This window comes from Halichoerus grypus, chromosome 4 (genome assembly GCF_964656455.1).
Source record: "Halichoerus grypus chromosome 4, mHalGry1.hap1.1, whole genome shotgun sequence".
Taxonomy (NCBI): domain Eukaryota; kingdom Metazoa; phylum Chordata; class Mammalia; order Carnivora; family Phocidae; genus Halichoerus; species Halichoerus grypus.
In genome coordinates, this window is record NC_135715.1 from 66,410,337 (window position 1) to 66,427,576 (window position 17,240).

General features: G+C 31.4%; 1 protein-coding gene across 4 annotated transcripts in view; it reads right to left on the reverse strand.

The window, feature by feature from the left end:
- The window catches only part of NBEA (neurobeachin), a 694,224-nt gene that overhangs the window by 593,070 nt on the left and 83,914 nt on the right, over positions 1-17,240 (reverse strand). For all 4 annotated transcript variants that reach the window (XM_078070461.1, XM_078070460.1, XM_078070459.1 and 1 more), the window contains exons 2-6: positions 15,365-15,596; positions 11,674-11,774; positions 11,338-11,433; positions 5,324-5,445; positions 3,615-3,741 (exon numbers count right to left, since the gene is read on the reverse strand). In XM_078070461.1, coding sequence (XP_077926587.1) covers positions 3,615-3,741; positions 5,324-5,445; positions 11,338-11,433; positions 11,674-11,774; positions 15,365-15,596 — 678 coding nt within the window. The remainder of the gene's footprint in view (positions 1-3,614; positions 3,742-5,323; positions 5,446-11,337; positions 11,434-11,673; positions 11,775-15,364; positions 15,597-17,240) is intronic.

A 17,240-nucleotide genomic window follows, 5' to 3' on the forward strand; every position in this document is an offset into this window, starting at 1 on the left:
ACAATTTTATTTGGTACTTAACTTCACCCCAACTTTCCTTCCTTATACTCTTCAAGCCACTGTTATCTAAACTTATCTGATGAAAAAAAATCACCTGGAGCATTTGTTAAAAACCTATTCCTTACATGAAAACTATAATTCTAAGAATCTGTATTTATAACAAGTTCTCTCTGAAAGTCAAAATAATTTGGCACATTTGTCACATTTTCCTGGGTGTCATCTCAAATCCAATAAATCAGAATTTCTGGAGGAGAGACAACTGAAGTTGTATGAACATAACTGGGATTTGTATCAAAGAAAAAAGAACCTCCAATCTAATGTATAAATTTATTTAGAATCATTGCTTTTTAAGCTATTTTCCAAGTATATATTAATGAATGATTGTTACACTGATATTCTTTAATAAAAATAGTTATTACTATATTGCTTAAACATAAAGCAAACATTTTTATTAGACTCAGGTAAAATTTTTGAATGTATATTTGAAAACCCCATCCTAACTCATATTTTCTTCAATATGTGGCAAAACATACATGGAATCATAAGCAAACAAGAAAACAAACAAAAAGGAAAGAAAAAGAAATGACATTCCCTCTGCCATATGTGGGTGCATCATCTCTATTATGGTTGTTCCTGTGTATAAATATTCCTGTGGATAAAAGATAGAGTGTGCCCTAAAGAAGGTGGACAATCTCACAGTCATATATCCAAAAAAGACCCTTGAACTGGAAGGGATAACTGGCCTTAAACATGTGGAAATACGAACTCTTATATTTCTGTCCTTTGTTTTTTTCAATTCTGGACGTTCAAATGGTTAGTTACTCTAACACAAAGATGGAGTCCAATATAATATATATGTGTGTGTGTGTGTATATATATATATATATATACATATATATATATATGTATATATATATAATATATAATGGAATATCTCTCTAGAAAACCCCAGGTGATAGTGAGTAAATTATAAATCTAATTATATAGTTGCACATTTCTCTGCATTTTCTCTTGTTATTTTTTATGTTTAGAGCAGACTTTTAAAAACACATTTCAACCTGGTCTCTGAATATCTATATTCTACTGGATATTAAGCAAAGGTATATTTAATGGGCCAAAACATTAACTGTAGAGCAACATCCCCTCCTTGAAGCCAGCATTATTGAAGAAGCAGATACCAGTGTAACCTTCAATCTCAGGAAACAAGATTCAGGACTACTAGGATTAGCTAAAACTCCCTCAAGAAAAGTCTCTGTGTATTACCAAATCTGGAGGTTTAACACTTAACCTTCTGAAAGAGCTAATTATCTATAAATCCATAGTGCATGATACGTACACTATACAAACCACTGTGAACTCTGAATCTCCAGTCTAAAAACTGGTTCTATTATCTAAACCAAATGAGGTTAAAGGAAGAAGCGGGAAGGAGAACAAGGAAAGGAGGAGGAGGGAAAAGGGAAGAAGGGGAAAATTAGAGGAAGATAAAAAGGATGAACAAAAGAGGAGTTAGTGGTAAAGGAGAGACAAGAGAATATTGAGGAGGAGAAAAGGAAAGGAAGAGGAAGAACAAGATAGAACTGTAATTAAAGCAAAATTCCTGCAAATGTTCTTCAAACTAATTCCTCAGAACTATAATTAAAGTAACATAAAGTTCATATACAAGTTTGCCTTTGAATAAACTCTGAATAATGTAATTGTTAAAATTCTTTAATATTGTTTTCATAAACATGCTGAAAATTGAAAAGACACTGCATTATTTCTATGTAACATATAGCAAATTTATATATTACATAAATTATTATATATAATGACATATCAATTATGTATCATATATACCAAAATTTTAGGATCAGAATAAAGATATAAGGATGTGTCAGTAGTTAGGATTCTAAGTAACTGTATTTTCCATTAAACCTGTGTAAAACACTTTCTCAATAAGCATAAAATCTCTCTTAATGCTCATGGATAATGCTCTAATTCTCTACAAATCCAAAAATTAACTTAGTTTTGCAGTGTACATTACCATGCTAGAACAACAAGGCTGGTAAGCTTTTAATTTTAAAAGCATATCACGTAGTAACAACCTACATTACTTGGTCTTTATTGTCCTGACTACCTTTCTTCCTCTTGCCCCATGGTAAAGGTACTTGGCTTACTGCCCTACAAGGAACACTGACCACAACAAGGCCCAGGCCTTCTTTTTCACTTTATCAACAGTAACACCTCATTTATTTTACACCACTAGAAAAAAAATTGCTCCATAAAAATTAGCTGTCCAGATAAATACAACCTACTCTTTCAGGAAACAAAAGGGTTCTTTTTGGTTGTTAAAGCATATTTTATTCATTTATCCAACGTATACTAATTAGCAGTCCACCAAGTTCAAAACTCTGTGGCAGGTTTATGAGGGAATACAAAAATGAATCCAACACACAGCTTAGTTTCAATAGTTACTAAATAATGCACATATAAATGAGTAATAAAGATTTAAAAGAAATAATTGCTATAAGAAATACTGAAATAATATGCTATGAGAGAGATTATATCAGAGAGCAAGGAAAATCAAGGAAAGATTCCATGGAAATGGTGTTATATGGAATGGAACCTAACAATTAGGTGGGATTTGAAGACCTACAGCCATAAGTGAGGAGACAAGTAAATGTTTTCACACCAGAGACTGAATATTTGAAAAGGAAAAGATAAAAAGTGAAACATGTACAAAAGTTCAGTTTTGACAGAATAAAGGGTATAAGCAAGAAGCTGAAAATGAAATCCAAATCATGAAGGACTAGGCTAAAAATGTTAATTTATTCTTAGTTAGTGAGAAGCCAATGACTGGTTTGAGCAGTGGAATAATATGATCAAGTATATAAATCAGATATTAGTATATAACATAGTTTGGGGAGGAAAAGACAAAGGATCCAAGATAGAACAATATGAAAAATTTAAGCAGCAATTAAGGAATTTTTTTTAAGAGATATATTACAGAGATACAAAGTACCGGAGTGGAAAATTGCACTGATAACATAATCAAAAAGAGGATGAAGAACAAAGCTGACTCAAGTCCCCACTATCATGAAGATGGTAGGCTGCTTAATCAAAACAGGGGACTTAAGAACATACTGAATATGGGACTAGAGATGTAAATTCAGTGTTACATATTCTGTAAAGATGAGGGGCCAGAAAGACATTTACATGGCAGTGTCTTTGGTAGATGAGGATATAAGAATAGAACTTGGAGATAAGAATAAGAGTGGAAAGTTATCATGAAACTGAATAAAAATTCCCCAAAAAATAAGCTCCATAAAAGCAGGAATGTTATCTGTTTTGTTCACTGTCTTATTTCTAGTGCCTACAACAGTGTCTGGAACTAAGAATGCCATAGAATAGATCCCAGTGAGTGAGCAAGCAAGTCAGATAGACACGCAAGAGGTCAAGAGCCTGATCTTTTTATGTGAATAATTAGACATAAAAATAAAAAGGGGAAGAGAAAAGCATTATGAGTCATAAGAAAAATCAATAAAAGAATATTATAGAAGTCACGATAGGTGAATTTTAAGACAGGGGAATGGTGAATTGTGTCATTCTCAATAGAAATATTTACTTATACCTACCTTACGGGGTTGAAAATCATATTTCACACAGTGCTGAAAACCTTTTCCTTTAGACTTCAGTGATGTGACTATTAGACAATTGCCAACGAAGTGAGCAGAGTAACCAACTCCTTTGCTAGTACGAAAACTGTAAAGAAAACTGAGAATAGTATAATATCCTCTGATACAAAGAACTATATATCTAAAAATTATTAAATAAATAATATAAAACATTATTATAAAAATAAAACTCATTTCTCCATAGAGTAGAAGAGGTATTACATGTACCAAATAAAGACTAAACCATAAAAGGTTTAGAACAACTAAAGAAAGAACTTTAAATTGAGAAAACAGAAGACTACAGAACCTTCTGAAATTTCTATGTAAAATATCAGAAATACATAAAAACAAATTAATGGCCAATGAAAGCCTAAGTAGATTTCATTTACCTTCAAGGACCCCTGAAATTAGCAAATACAGAAACCATTTACACAGCCACTGTTTTCAAAAAGAACTTACTCCCAATTCTATTTATATCTTTAAAAATAGCTTACAAATTACAAAAAAAAGTCAGAGCCAAGTTCGATAAATGATGTATGTAATCAAACAGAGTACATTTTTAGTCAAAAGAAGAAAAAAGATGTGTCTCCGAAATACAGTTATTTTCTTTTAAGGGAGCACTCCTCCTAGTTGTGAATTTAAGCACAGTATTGTAAAAACTGTAAATGCTCCGCAAAATAATGGTATTATTAAAATAAATGTATGATCTGCCAAAATGACCATTCTGAAATTCAACCCATTTATGTTTGGAAGTTCAGATGTTTGTTTAGAACTCCCTCTCATTATTATCCTTATATAATCTTTTCTAATAGAGCTTACAAGCTATTAATAGCTCACATTTTTCTGCACTCATATTTCTGAGCCAGTCAATGTACAAAAGCACTTAGTTATTCTTTCATTAAATCTGATGTGATAGGTACTACTGTTATCTTCACTTTACAGCTGAAGACACTAAAACACAGGATCAATAAGTAGTGAAGATAAGACTTAACCCCAGGCAGTCTTATTTCAAAGCATCGCAAGTATTAAATGAGGTAATACATGTAAACACTTACAATGCCTAGTGTATAGTAAGGCAATCAATGCAAGTTTGATGTTCTCATTACTGTGCATTATTGGTAAACTAAAATTACCAAGCTCTTGGTCCTTACAGGTCAACCTATCGGGGATTATCAACCCATTCTGTTAGTTATCTATGAAATAATTACTTTTATTATTTCATTGTATTTTCTTACATAGTAGTTATCACTAATATTTTTAAAGCATATCTTAATTATGCTCATAGAACAAAGGAAGTAAAAATGCAAAGTGATGAAATCTGGAAGGAATTTGTTTTTTTTCTCCCCTGGACTGGGGACTTGCATGTCCACTAACAATCCCCTAACTAGTCTATATTGATGTGGACCGGACAGAGAAGGTTTGTAAATCTTGACTTTCAAACTGTAATTGGAAAAAAATATAGTGAGGCTGGTTGCCTAAAACCAATAGCAAAAAATGAATAAATAAAATAAACGACATGCGTCTTTATAGTTTTAACATATATAAATATAAATATATATATACACAAACACATACACATTCTATTTAATATGTTGCCTTGACACTCTGTTACATATTTATAAAACTGAAATACTTAAGACAAAAGTACTAAAATTAAATATATTACTTACCAATAAAGATAAGGTTTATCCTTATCCACATTAATGTTATTTAATGGATCCATACGAAACCAAGTATTTAGAGTAAAGCCATTCTGATAAGGCCACTTTGCAATAGGAGGCAACGCAATTGCCTACAAGGCAATGAAAAAAGAAAAGTATCAGCTAAAGAAAATGTGATAGTAACCAAGGTCAAATATAGCCTTACAGATCAAAAAACAATGAAGATATAAATATCAGAAAATCATAGACTTATCCCCAGCCAATGGCCTTAGCACTTTCTGTATCACCAGTTTCAACATCCAGTCCACTAGACCCTAAATTAGAACTTAAAGATTGCATTAAACTAACAGAGGAAAGAATTTGAGCCAAGCTGCCCTTCAAGTTTTCTAGACCTACTCTTCCACCAAGAAAAAGACAGGTAGTCCAAGAGATCATTTGTTGTTATCTCCACAGTAGGACTGAAAGAGCCCTAAATCACATACAGTTGCAAACACTAGTGAACAAAATTACAATGGAAAAAAAGTCTTACAAAAGAAAAATCTAACCTTGAGTGATAATGAAATAATACTAGTCTTTGGTCTTGCTACAACTGGTACCAAATACGAACCTGAGAGGCTCTAGAATAGTCTTTTCCTCGGTTTCATTGTGGACTTCCAATAACTCCATGGATAAATAAGGATCTTTATATTATGGCCAATCTCTTCAACAAGATAGTTACCTTTACTGAAAGATATTCTCTTAAATTTAGTATATAACAGCTAGACTAAATGTTTTAGGGACCTAAAATTGCCCATTTCTAGATGGTACTCCTCAATCTTTGGCTCCTACTTCTATACCAACCAAAGCCTTCTATACAGTATATACTGTATCTCCAGGCTTTCCCTACTCTTTTTAGCTAATGCATACATCCTCCCTTCGTCAATGCACAAAAGCTAACTTTGTATAGTACTGCCATGTATGTGAAACCCAAGCACATTTACAGCCAAACCATTTGTGCCCTATCTCAACACTCATTTCCTAGATTCCTTACACATCCATCTGATCCCATGGTGTTAATGGCATATCCCTTGGGATACCTTTGTGATTTTGGATTTAAGCTGTTTTTACTCTTCTTCCACATCTCCTTCTAAAATATTCTGGTACCCACACTGGATGTTCCTCACTGTGTCCAATGAGTCCACAGGACTCCAAAATCTATATCCTTCACTGTCCCCTAATCCAACGGACTCCAAAATGTATGCTCCTATTTAATGTGCAAAAGAAAGAATTCTGATGTTTAGATGGAATGCTTTCAGTAAACTATTTCAGTGAATTAGAAGAATTCACTATTTCCTAAATTAAGCGGATTCATGAAACATACGATTACCATGAAAGGCAAATCTAAATAGTATATCCATAAAGGTCACAGATCACATAAAATGTCATACATTTGCCATTCACCTTTACATAAACCACTCTATAGAATTCTATTGCAAATTGCTCATATGAAGGCAGCATAGCTCATAGAAAGGCACCTCCACAGGATAAAATATAATTCAGAAGGCCTACTATATATGGTTATTTCAGAGGGAAAGTAAGCAGTGTCATAATTTTAGTGATCCAAAGGCACTGCTATCAACAGTGGTCCAGACAGTATGTACCCTCTTGTTACTATCATGCTCATCCAGAGGTAAATTATCAAAAGCACTGTAATGGCAAGGATTTTAAAATCAGCTCCTATATGAATTTTTCAGTAGTTCAATAGCAGAGATAACACACCTGGAAATAAGCCAATGTGTTACTAAAAAACAAAACAAAACAAAACACTGAACTTAAGGTCAGGCAAATTTTAGTTCAGGCTGACTCTGCTTTATGACCCTGAACAATGTTACACTGTTGAGGCTCTTTCCACAACTAATTTAACAGCAACACAATCATTTATATTATATATAACTTCTATGACTCAAATGAAATAACAATTGTAAAAGTTCTAGTTCCTTCTTTGCTTCCTCTCCTATGTAGACTATATTGCTAATTAATACTACCCTTCATGAAAATGAGTGATAGGGAAAAACCAAGAAAGGAGGAGTAGATAGTGTAAGTCCATCAAAATCCCCTGAACAAAAACAATTCATACATACACCACTAACAACATATAAGTAAAATTCTCTCTATGTGTGTACATGCATGTGTGTGTAAAATGCATTACATATTGATAAAAAATATTCACAGATTTCTGGTAAATGGATCAAATGTCTAAAAACAGGATGACTTGCAACCCTACTGAGGCAATTCAAACCATTTATTAAAACAGTTTTAACACTCTGTTTTAGCTAATTTTGGTAATTCCACCAATAAGACAGTAACTTGTTTGTATTTCTGTCAAAACACTTGGCTCTTCTTTCTCACCCCGTAAGTGATATCTACTAGATGTCAGATCAATAACAGTTTTATAAAATATATTAAAATCTATGTATGTATGCAAAGAGAACTATTACATAAATCTGAGAAAACCAGTATCTTCTTAGGGACAGTGACAGTGTTTTCTCTGCTAAGTACCACCATGTGCGTTTGATATGTGTTCCACCCTAACAATCTGATATGTAAAATTATTAACTTTCATCTGGAAAGAGATTTTTAACTTTCATATTTTTGTTTCACAATTTTGTTACAATGGAAAATTATGACTTTAAAAAAAAAGGTTAGTAACAAAATATTAAGGGAAAAAATAAAATTAGGGGAATGGTCGATGAAATGAGAGACTACAGGGATGCTTATGCACTAATAATAACCAAAAAGCAAGAAATATTTACATGATGTTTTGTAACTTACATAGTACTTAAATATTAAATAGTGTATTATTTCATTATAGGCTCACCGTAATACTCTTCCATGAGAAAGTACTAATATTTTACATGAAAGTAAGCCAAGAAACATTAAGGGACTAGTCCTCCACAGTAATGAAGTAGAGGATTCAGAAATCAAAACCAGTTCTTCTAGTCAAAAGTTATACATACTCTCTGCAATGGTACAATGTTAGATAAATATAATGAAATCAAACAGACTGAGAAAGTAAGTTCTTTGAAAAGAACAACAAAATGGATAAACTTCCAGCTAGATTAATCAGGAAAAAATCCAGTATCAAGAATGAAAGAGGAGGGGCGACTGGGTGGCTCAGTCGTTAAGCGTCTGCCTTCGGCTCAGGTTGTGATCCCAGGGTCCTGGGATTGAGCCCCACATTGAGCCCCACATCGGGCTCCCTGCTCCGTGGGGAAGCCTGCTTCTCCCTCTTCTACTCCCCCTGCTTGTGTTCCCTCTCTTGCTATGTCTCTCTCTGTCAAATAAATAAATAAAATCTTAAAAAAAATAAAAAAATAAAAAAATAAAAGAATGAAAGAGGAGGCATCACTAAATATCCTACAGACATTAAAAGGATAAGAAGGGGTATGATGATAAACTTATACAAATATATTCAACAACTTAGATTAACTGGACAAATTACTTGGAAGACACAAACTACCAAAGCTCACTCAAAAGGAAATAAAAACCTCCCTATATCCATTAAAGAAATGAAGTTCATAGTTAAAACCTTCCCACAAAGAAAACTCCAGGCCCAAATAGCTACAATAGTGAATTCTAGCATACATTTAAGAATAAGTAATATCAATTCTACATAAACTCTTTAATAGAAAGAATTAAATAGTTCCAAACTCATCGGATGAGGATTACTCTATCACCAAAACCAAAAAAGATATTATAGAAAAAGAAAACTACACCCCCAAATCATTCATAAAAATAATTGCAAAACTTCTTAGCATTACATTAGCAAATCAAATCCAGTGTTGGATGAAAAGGTTAAAACATAGCGACCAACTAGTTTTTACCCCAGGAACACAAAGGTTGGTTTAACACTGAAATATCAATCATTGTAATTTACTACATTAATAAAGATTAAGAAGAAAAACCGTATTTTCACTTCAATAAAATCAGAAAAAGCATTAGACAGAATTCAACAGTAATATCAACATGTTGATGATTAAAAAACCTCCTAGACATAGGAACAGAAACAAAAGATACTTAAGACTTTATGTTAAAAACTGCAAAACACTGAAAAATCATAGAAAACTAAATAAAGGAAGAGATATACTTCGTTCATGAACTGGAAGACTCAATAATATTCTCTCCAAATTATTCTATATATTTAACACAATACAATCTAAATCACAGTAAGCATTTTACAAAATTTGACAAGTTTATTCACATGTATTGAAATGTTATCTAGAATAGCCAAAATTATTTTAAAATGAAGAACAAAGTTGGAGTACTTACACAATCTGATTTCAAGAACTACTTACTATACAGCTACGAAAATAAAGACAATCTGACATTGGCATAAATATGAGCAGAAACAGAGGACAAAGGAACCAAACACAGAGTTCAGAAACAAATCCACACAAACACAGCCACATAGTTTTCAAGAAAGGTGCCAAGATAATCCAAAATGTTAAAGGACTGTCTCTTTAACAAATGGTTATGAAACAATTCAATATTCATATGCAAAACAAACAAAACTTTAACCTCCAACCTTCCCTCATATCATATTTTAAAAATTCACACAAAGAGAATCATAGACCTAAATATAAGAGCTAAAACAAAAGAACTCTTAGTAGAAAGCATAAGAAAAAAATGTTGTGACCTTGGTTTATACTGATTTCTTAGATTACAACAGCATATGCCATAAAAAAAGTTTAATTGAACTTCATCAAAATTAAGATCTGTTTGCTTTAAGAAATAGTGTTAAGAAAGTAAAAGCCAGATTGCGAAAAAATATTTGATAATTATCCATGTGACATTAAATCATACTCCAAATACATAATGAACTCTTAAGATAATAAAACTAACTTTTTTAACTGAATAAAGATTTGAACACAAATATCACAAAAGATGTAAAAACAACCAATAAACACATGAAAAACTGCTCAACAGCATCAGTCATTAGGGCAATACAAAATTATAACTACAATAAGGTACCATTATATAACCATTTAAATGCCTCAAATTAAAAAGATGGACATTGTCCAGAATGCAGATCAACTGGGATTCTCATACACTGTTACGGAGAATGCAAAATTTTCCACTATGGAAAGCAATCTGCCTGTTTCTCATGAAATGAAGTACACACTTAGCATAAAACCCAGCAATTACACTCATGTTTTTACTTACGAGATGAGAAAACATGCCCACAGAAGATCTATGTTCAAATGATCACAGCAGTTTTATTTACAATAGCCAAAACTGAAAACTCAAATAGTGAGTTGGATAAACTAGTAAATGAATAAATTGTGGCACTTCCATAAAATGCAACACAACTCAGAATAAAAAGGAACAGAATAAACTACTGGTAAGCTACAACATGGGCAACCTCAAAAGCATTACCGTAAAGAAAACAAGACGAAACCAGAGAGGGAGACAAACCATAAGAGACTCAATCTCAGGAAACAAACTGAGGGTTGCTGGAGGGGATGGGGGTTGGAGGGATGGGGTGGCTGGGTGATGGACACTGGGGAGGGTATGTGCTATAGTGAGTACTGTGAATTGTGTAAGACGGATGAATCACAGATCTGTACCCCTGAAACAAATAATACATTATATGTTAATAAAAAATAAAAAACTTAAATAAATAAATAAATAAAAATCTGAAAAAAAAAAAGAGCGTTAAGGTAAGTGAAAGAAGGCTGACAGAAAAGATTACATACTGTATGATTTTATTTATATGAAATTCTAGAAAAGGCAAATCATAAAAACACAAAATACATCGGAGGTTGCAAGGGACAGGGGCTGGGGAGACGGGACTGGTTTCAAAGAGACAAAAGGGAACTTCAGGAAGTGATGGAATTGTTCAAAATCATGACTGTGGTGGTAATTATGAACTTAAAACTCATCAAATTATACTTTTAAATGGGTGAATTTTATGTGAATTATACCTTAACAGAGCTGAATTAAAAATAAATAAATAAAAATAAACACATGTATTTAAAACTTACCGCAGCACTACAACCAGGGAAATTGAAAAAAGTATCAGGACCATGTCTTTGTGGCATCTGATTAAGAACTGATAATAATTTTACTGCATGTCTTGGCTAAGGAAACAAGAAAAAGAAATGTCACTGTACAAATTTAGCAAAAATACCTACTCTATCATGTTAGACACTGGACTGTTTTCTAACTAGAGAGAAATTAATTTTACATCATTTACTAAACTCTTTAAGGAGAACAATTTCCATTACAAATTCAAGTTTATAGCTCTCTAGAGACAAATTGTTGAACATTAAGTATTAATGCACTAATACTGAATACTTTTCCCTCTGACCACAGCTTACCCAGATTCCACTTTCTCCTCGAAGCATGCTGAACAAAAGCTTCAACTCCTTGACAGTGATGCTGTAGCTGGCAAGAACCCCCAACATATCAACTAGAAGATCTTCAAAGGAAAATAAAGTTATTCTGAACTCTAGTCATGAGCTGCCATCTGTCAAGGTAATACACTTTTTGAAAGAGCAAAAGTTATCAATTCTCATTTCTACATACATATTTATCTAAATGTCCTCATGAATAGTCATTCTAATTAACAATTTTTAGGTCCTCAGATAGCCAAAAACATTGATTTCGAATTTTAGGATTTTTCCCCATCAGATTTACCATTACAATTAAGTTTCCTTAGCAAATATATAAAATAGATTCCCAGAATACACATACACACATACACCTGCTATATTCAGTGAAAGGAAAGCAAAAATACGCAAAGGTACAATGATTTAACATTGTAAATTGGTTATTTTCAAATAAAAAAGTGAGAGTTGACCATATTTTATTTTAGAATTATCTATTCTTAATAAAATATATTCTTGAAATATTCCTTGCCCCATTAACAATAATTTTGAGCACTTACTCCTTGCCTGGCATTATTCCAAGTGGTTTACAGTTATTAAGTACACAAATCCTCATAACAAGCCTATGAAGTACTATTATTAGCCACTTCCTAAAATGAGGAAAGTGAGACATAAATAACCTAATCACCTTGCCCAAGAACACACTCTACCAAATGGCAGGGTCAGGATTAAAACCTAGGCAGTATGGCTCCAGAGCCCTCTCTGTTACCTACTAGTCTCTAAATCAAAATCTGACTTAAACATATTACCAGTGATATCCATTCTGTTCATGTGTTTATGTGCATATGAGACACACCAGCTTACCAGATAATAGGAAAATTATACATTTAATCTCTTGTCCTTGATTTCTTTCTCATCTAGACATTATGAGTAGTACCTCTATCAATCGTTCTTTGTAAGAAATTACACATCTAAATATTTATACTTTTCTCGATTTCTAAAGCACTTCCTAAGGATTAAAGATACTACGCAAATTATTACAATCAATACACATATACACTCTAAATAATTTATCATCAATTAATTTAAAAAGTGAGTTAGGATAAGTTCAAATAATTAGTTACTGATGTATAATATATATTATCCAATATCACAAATTAATAACTGGAATTTGAGACTTTAAAAATATTTATTATGTATCTATTTCAAAATAGAAATTTAATATGGTTATTTTCATCAATAAATAATTGAATAATCTTACTTAATGCCACAATAAGTAAGCAATCCCTATGATTAAATTGTGACTATTGATATGACATTTTTGAGATCTTTTAATGAAATAAAATGTTTCATCATTCAATAAAAAAGCTTATAGTTACTACAAATAAGTCAGAAGATCTGTTTTTTTTTTTTAAGAAAAAATTCTAGATAGAAATCAAGCACCTTAAAACCCTAAATTAATAGGAAGCAGTTTCAAGCAATTAGCTGCAATGGCAATCATAGATTCCTTAAACATTTACCTACAAATACTTTTCTAAAAAATTAAACTTCTTTTTCCAAACCTTTATCTCATCTTATATGTGTGTCACAAAAAGTAATCTATTAAATTTGTATTTAATTACAGAGTTATTAAAATTTCGTATTTATTATACATATAACATAACCAAGTAGCTCAGTTTGATTTTATTATAACAGGTGTTTTTTTCTGGACAAAATTTTTAAAGAAGAAAAAATACTCAGACTATGAAATTCTCTTATCAATTTAGTATAGATATTTAACTACCTTCTAGTAATACCTACACATTAGTAAATGAAAAGTGCCTCTTTGAACTTAACATCCTATAAATATTCAGAGTGAAAACTTAGTAGTGTTTTTTGGTGCTTCATTAGTATGTTATCTAAATTTTACTTTCTCTACTGAAAAGTAAGGTAGAGGTATTTTTCTGACATTTATTCAATGATAAAATAACAAAAAGTGAAAGTTTTGTGTTACCAGTATTATTATTATTGAGAAGCAAAGATAAGAGAATTAAGGAGCTTTATATAATAGAAAACATGAACATAAGAACTTTTGCAGTACTAATCAAGCTCACTATCATCTTATATCTCAAAGCTCATGAATTATGTACCAGTAAACTACTATGTAGGTGATTGTGGCTCATTTTCTAAAGTGCACTTTATAAAGTGGTAGCCACTTTATTTCAAAAAACAAACAAGCAAACAAAAAAACTTTAGGGACTAAACCCAGATATGAGGACTCAAAGATCACATGATGTTCTATATAACATGTAAGCACCAAACATATAAGCTTATGCAAATAAATTCCTGTTAAACAATGCTAGAATTTACAGAATGGTTTACAGATGGTACATATCACCATTAAAATGATGTTTTAAATCTGAATTTCATTGTTCATCAAGTTAATCACTAGTAACCAATATAGAGAATGCTAAATCACTCTAGAGATAGATGCCACCTTGAAAGCAATTAGAAATGATTTTAATATACTCTATTAGAAAAAAATGTTTAAATATTGTTTAAAAGACATTCATCTTTAACTTATTCTTCACTCCATTATTTCTTAATGTTTTGTTCTACTAATATTAAAATTAATTATGCATAAGTCCAAAATATGATAGAGGATTCTCTGGTGTCCAAACTACTTGTAAGGATCAGGTATGGTATTGTGAGGAGTCATATCAGCACTTTTAAAATTATGAAAACCCTTTTGTATCAGAAGAGACTTATGCTGAAGATTCATGGCTTAAAAGAATCAACATTTTAAACTCTAAACTTATTTTCTGGGAATAGTATTGCTCTGGGACCATCTTTCAAAACATTTCTACTGAAGTGCATCTAACAACAAAGGAGAATGAACTTGCAGGGAGATAAAGGATTGGCAATGAATAATCACAGATTTCAAAGTTATTTGAAGTAACATATAACAAGCACAAAAGTTAGTATTTTTATCTTGAAATTCCATGCAAATTTTATGTTCTATTCTAGATCTGTTTATTTTAATACAAAAGTTTCTCTAAAAAATATCAAAGTAAAATGGACACCTCCTAAAAATTCAACACGCCTATCCTAAGGATATTAGTTCTTCCTGTCATAGTTCCATATATGCCAAACTGAAAATCATGGAGCTCGAACAAGTTGGTAAAGTGCTCATTATACAGACTTGTAATACATATTGTAAAATTTTAATTATGTAAAGTTTAACTAAGTACTACGTAAAAAGGTACTGTTTATTTTTCTGATAGATTTTGTGGTTATTTATTCCATGTAATTGAGATTTTCTAAAACCTGGAAAAGCAAAATCAGTAATTATGTTTGTCTAATAAAGAAGAAAGTGTCGTCCATTCTTCAAGTTTTCCCTTAATATACAGGGCAAATTTTCCATACATTTCTACTATTTTATTTTTATTTATTTATTTTTTTATTATGTTATGTTAATCACCATACATTACATCATTAAGTTTTTGATGTAGTGTTCCATGATTCATTGTTTGCGTATAACACCCAGTGCTCCATGCAGTACGTGCCCTCTTTAATACCCATCACGAGGCTATTTTAAATCAAGTTAGCTCCAACAAATTTATATTACCAAAAGAATATAAAGAAAAGTATGTGAATTTTTATAAACATTTAACGTATATTATCCTGTCAGATAACCTCATACCTGCTATCATGTCATCTACAGCACTCATTTTCAGCAATACTTGTTCAATTAGCCCAACTTCTGTGCTAGTCTGTAAATTCCGAACACTTTTTCGTAAAATGGCTGTAAACATGCTCCATATTTCTGCTTGACATGTTACATCACAGTGCTCCAAAAGCTCTGTCATGCATGTTATACTCTCAGCATCCTGGATAATAAAGTTCATCTCCAAGTCAAATTCTCCGCCAACCAGCTGAAAATAAACAAAAAGAAACAATAACTAATGATAACATGAGTGATTATTTATAACAATAAAATAAAAATAATAAAATAATTCAAATAGCAGGACAGCATAGCTACTCTAAAAAATTTCAAGTCTTCTAGTCCAAAACTACCTTTGATAAAAATTTGAAAGCTACAGATTAAGGGTGCTGTAAGAAAGAAAACTAGCAAAGTCTAGTTTTTTAAAAATGGAAAAAGTAATTTCAAATCAAATAGAGCAAAATGGTGCATGGGACTACTGGATAGGATTCAGGACAAATTACTATAAAAAAGAATTTGGCTCCAAAAACTGATAATCATTAGAAAATGCAGAATTCACTAAGGATAAATTTTAAGACATGAAGTTCATTTTCTTTTGTGTTATTACCAGACTGACAAATGAGATGTAACAGAAAAGAAACAAAGGGCCTAATCTCCATGTACAGAAGATAAAGAAATATGAAACTGATACTAGCAAACTTATAGTAAAAGTTGAAATGATAGAATCAATGTTTAATAATGTTTAAGAGAAATATAGCTAATATCTTATAATACTTTACTTTAAAAAATGTGAATTGATATACAAAGATGATTTAATAGCAATGTATTTGACTTGTGACATTATATCAAGTGAGTCAAAAGTATTACTGTTCTCTGTATCTAAGAGTTTGGTTTTGTTTGTTCATTTGTTTTTTTGCTTTGTTTTGTTTGTTTGAGTATTTCACATCTGTCTTTAGTTGCCAGAGAGGAGGTGGGCAGGGAGATGGGCAAAATACATAAAGGGGATTGAGAGGTACAAACTTCCAGTTATAAAATAAATAAGTCATGGAAATGAATAGTACAATAGTCAATAGCCAATAATATTGTCATAATGTTGCATGGTTACAACAGATGGTGACAACATGTGTGGTGAGCATTGAGTAATGCACAGAACTGTCGAATCACTATGTTGAACACCTGCAATTAATATAACATTGTATGTCAACTCTACTTCAATAATAAATTTAAATATAAATTTAAAAAGTATTACTGTCCCTCCCAAATGCTACTTTAAGTACAATGATAGACAAATACACATAGAATAAAAGATATAATGATATTCTTATTCTCTATTGATCAAATCACATATGATGTATTAATTATATTGTTATAAGTACCATTCTTAAGAAGAACATTGAAAAACTAGATATTTTTCTGGTCTAAAGAATAGAAAATTTAGGAAGACAATAATAGCCATATACAAAATACGTGATAAATCTGAAGTCATACATGCATTATTCATTCATTCAATAAATATTTTATTTACTAAAGACTAGAAATTACTGTTCTAGGAACTAGGGATATATCTGTGGACAAGAAAAAGCCCATGCACTAACAGTGTTAAGTTCCAGAAATAAAGATGTGTGTGTGTGTGTGTGTGTTAGAGTGTGTGTGTATATATATATATATATATATATATATATATATATACACACACTCTAACTTATCCCCCCAAAAGTTGAAATTGGTTCATAAGTTACAGAAAGCATAAAAGAAGATATAAACTGTAAGTAGTTAGGAAAATGGAAATAAAGGAAAAATAAGATTAGGGGCAGATAGGTACCAGAAATTAGGTTCAAGAAGTAGAATTTTTTAT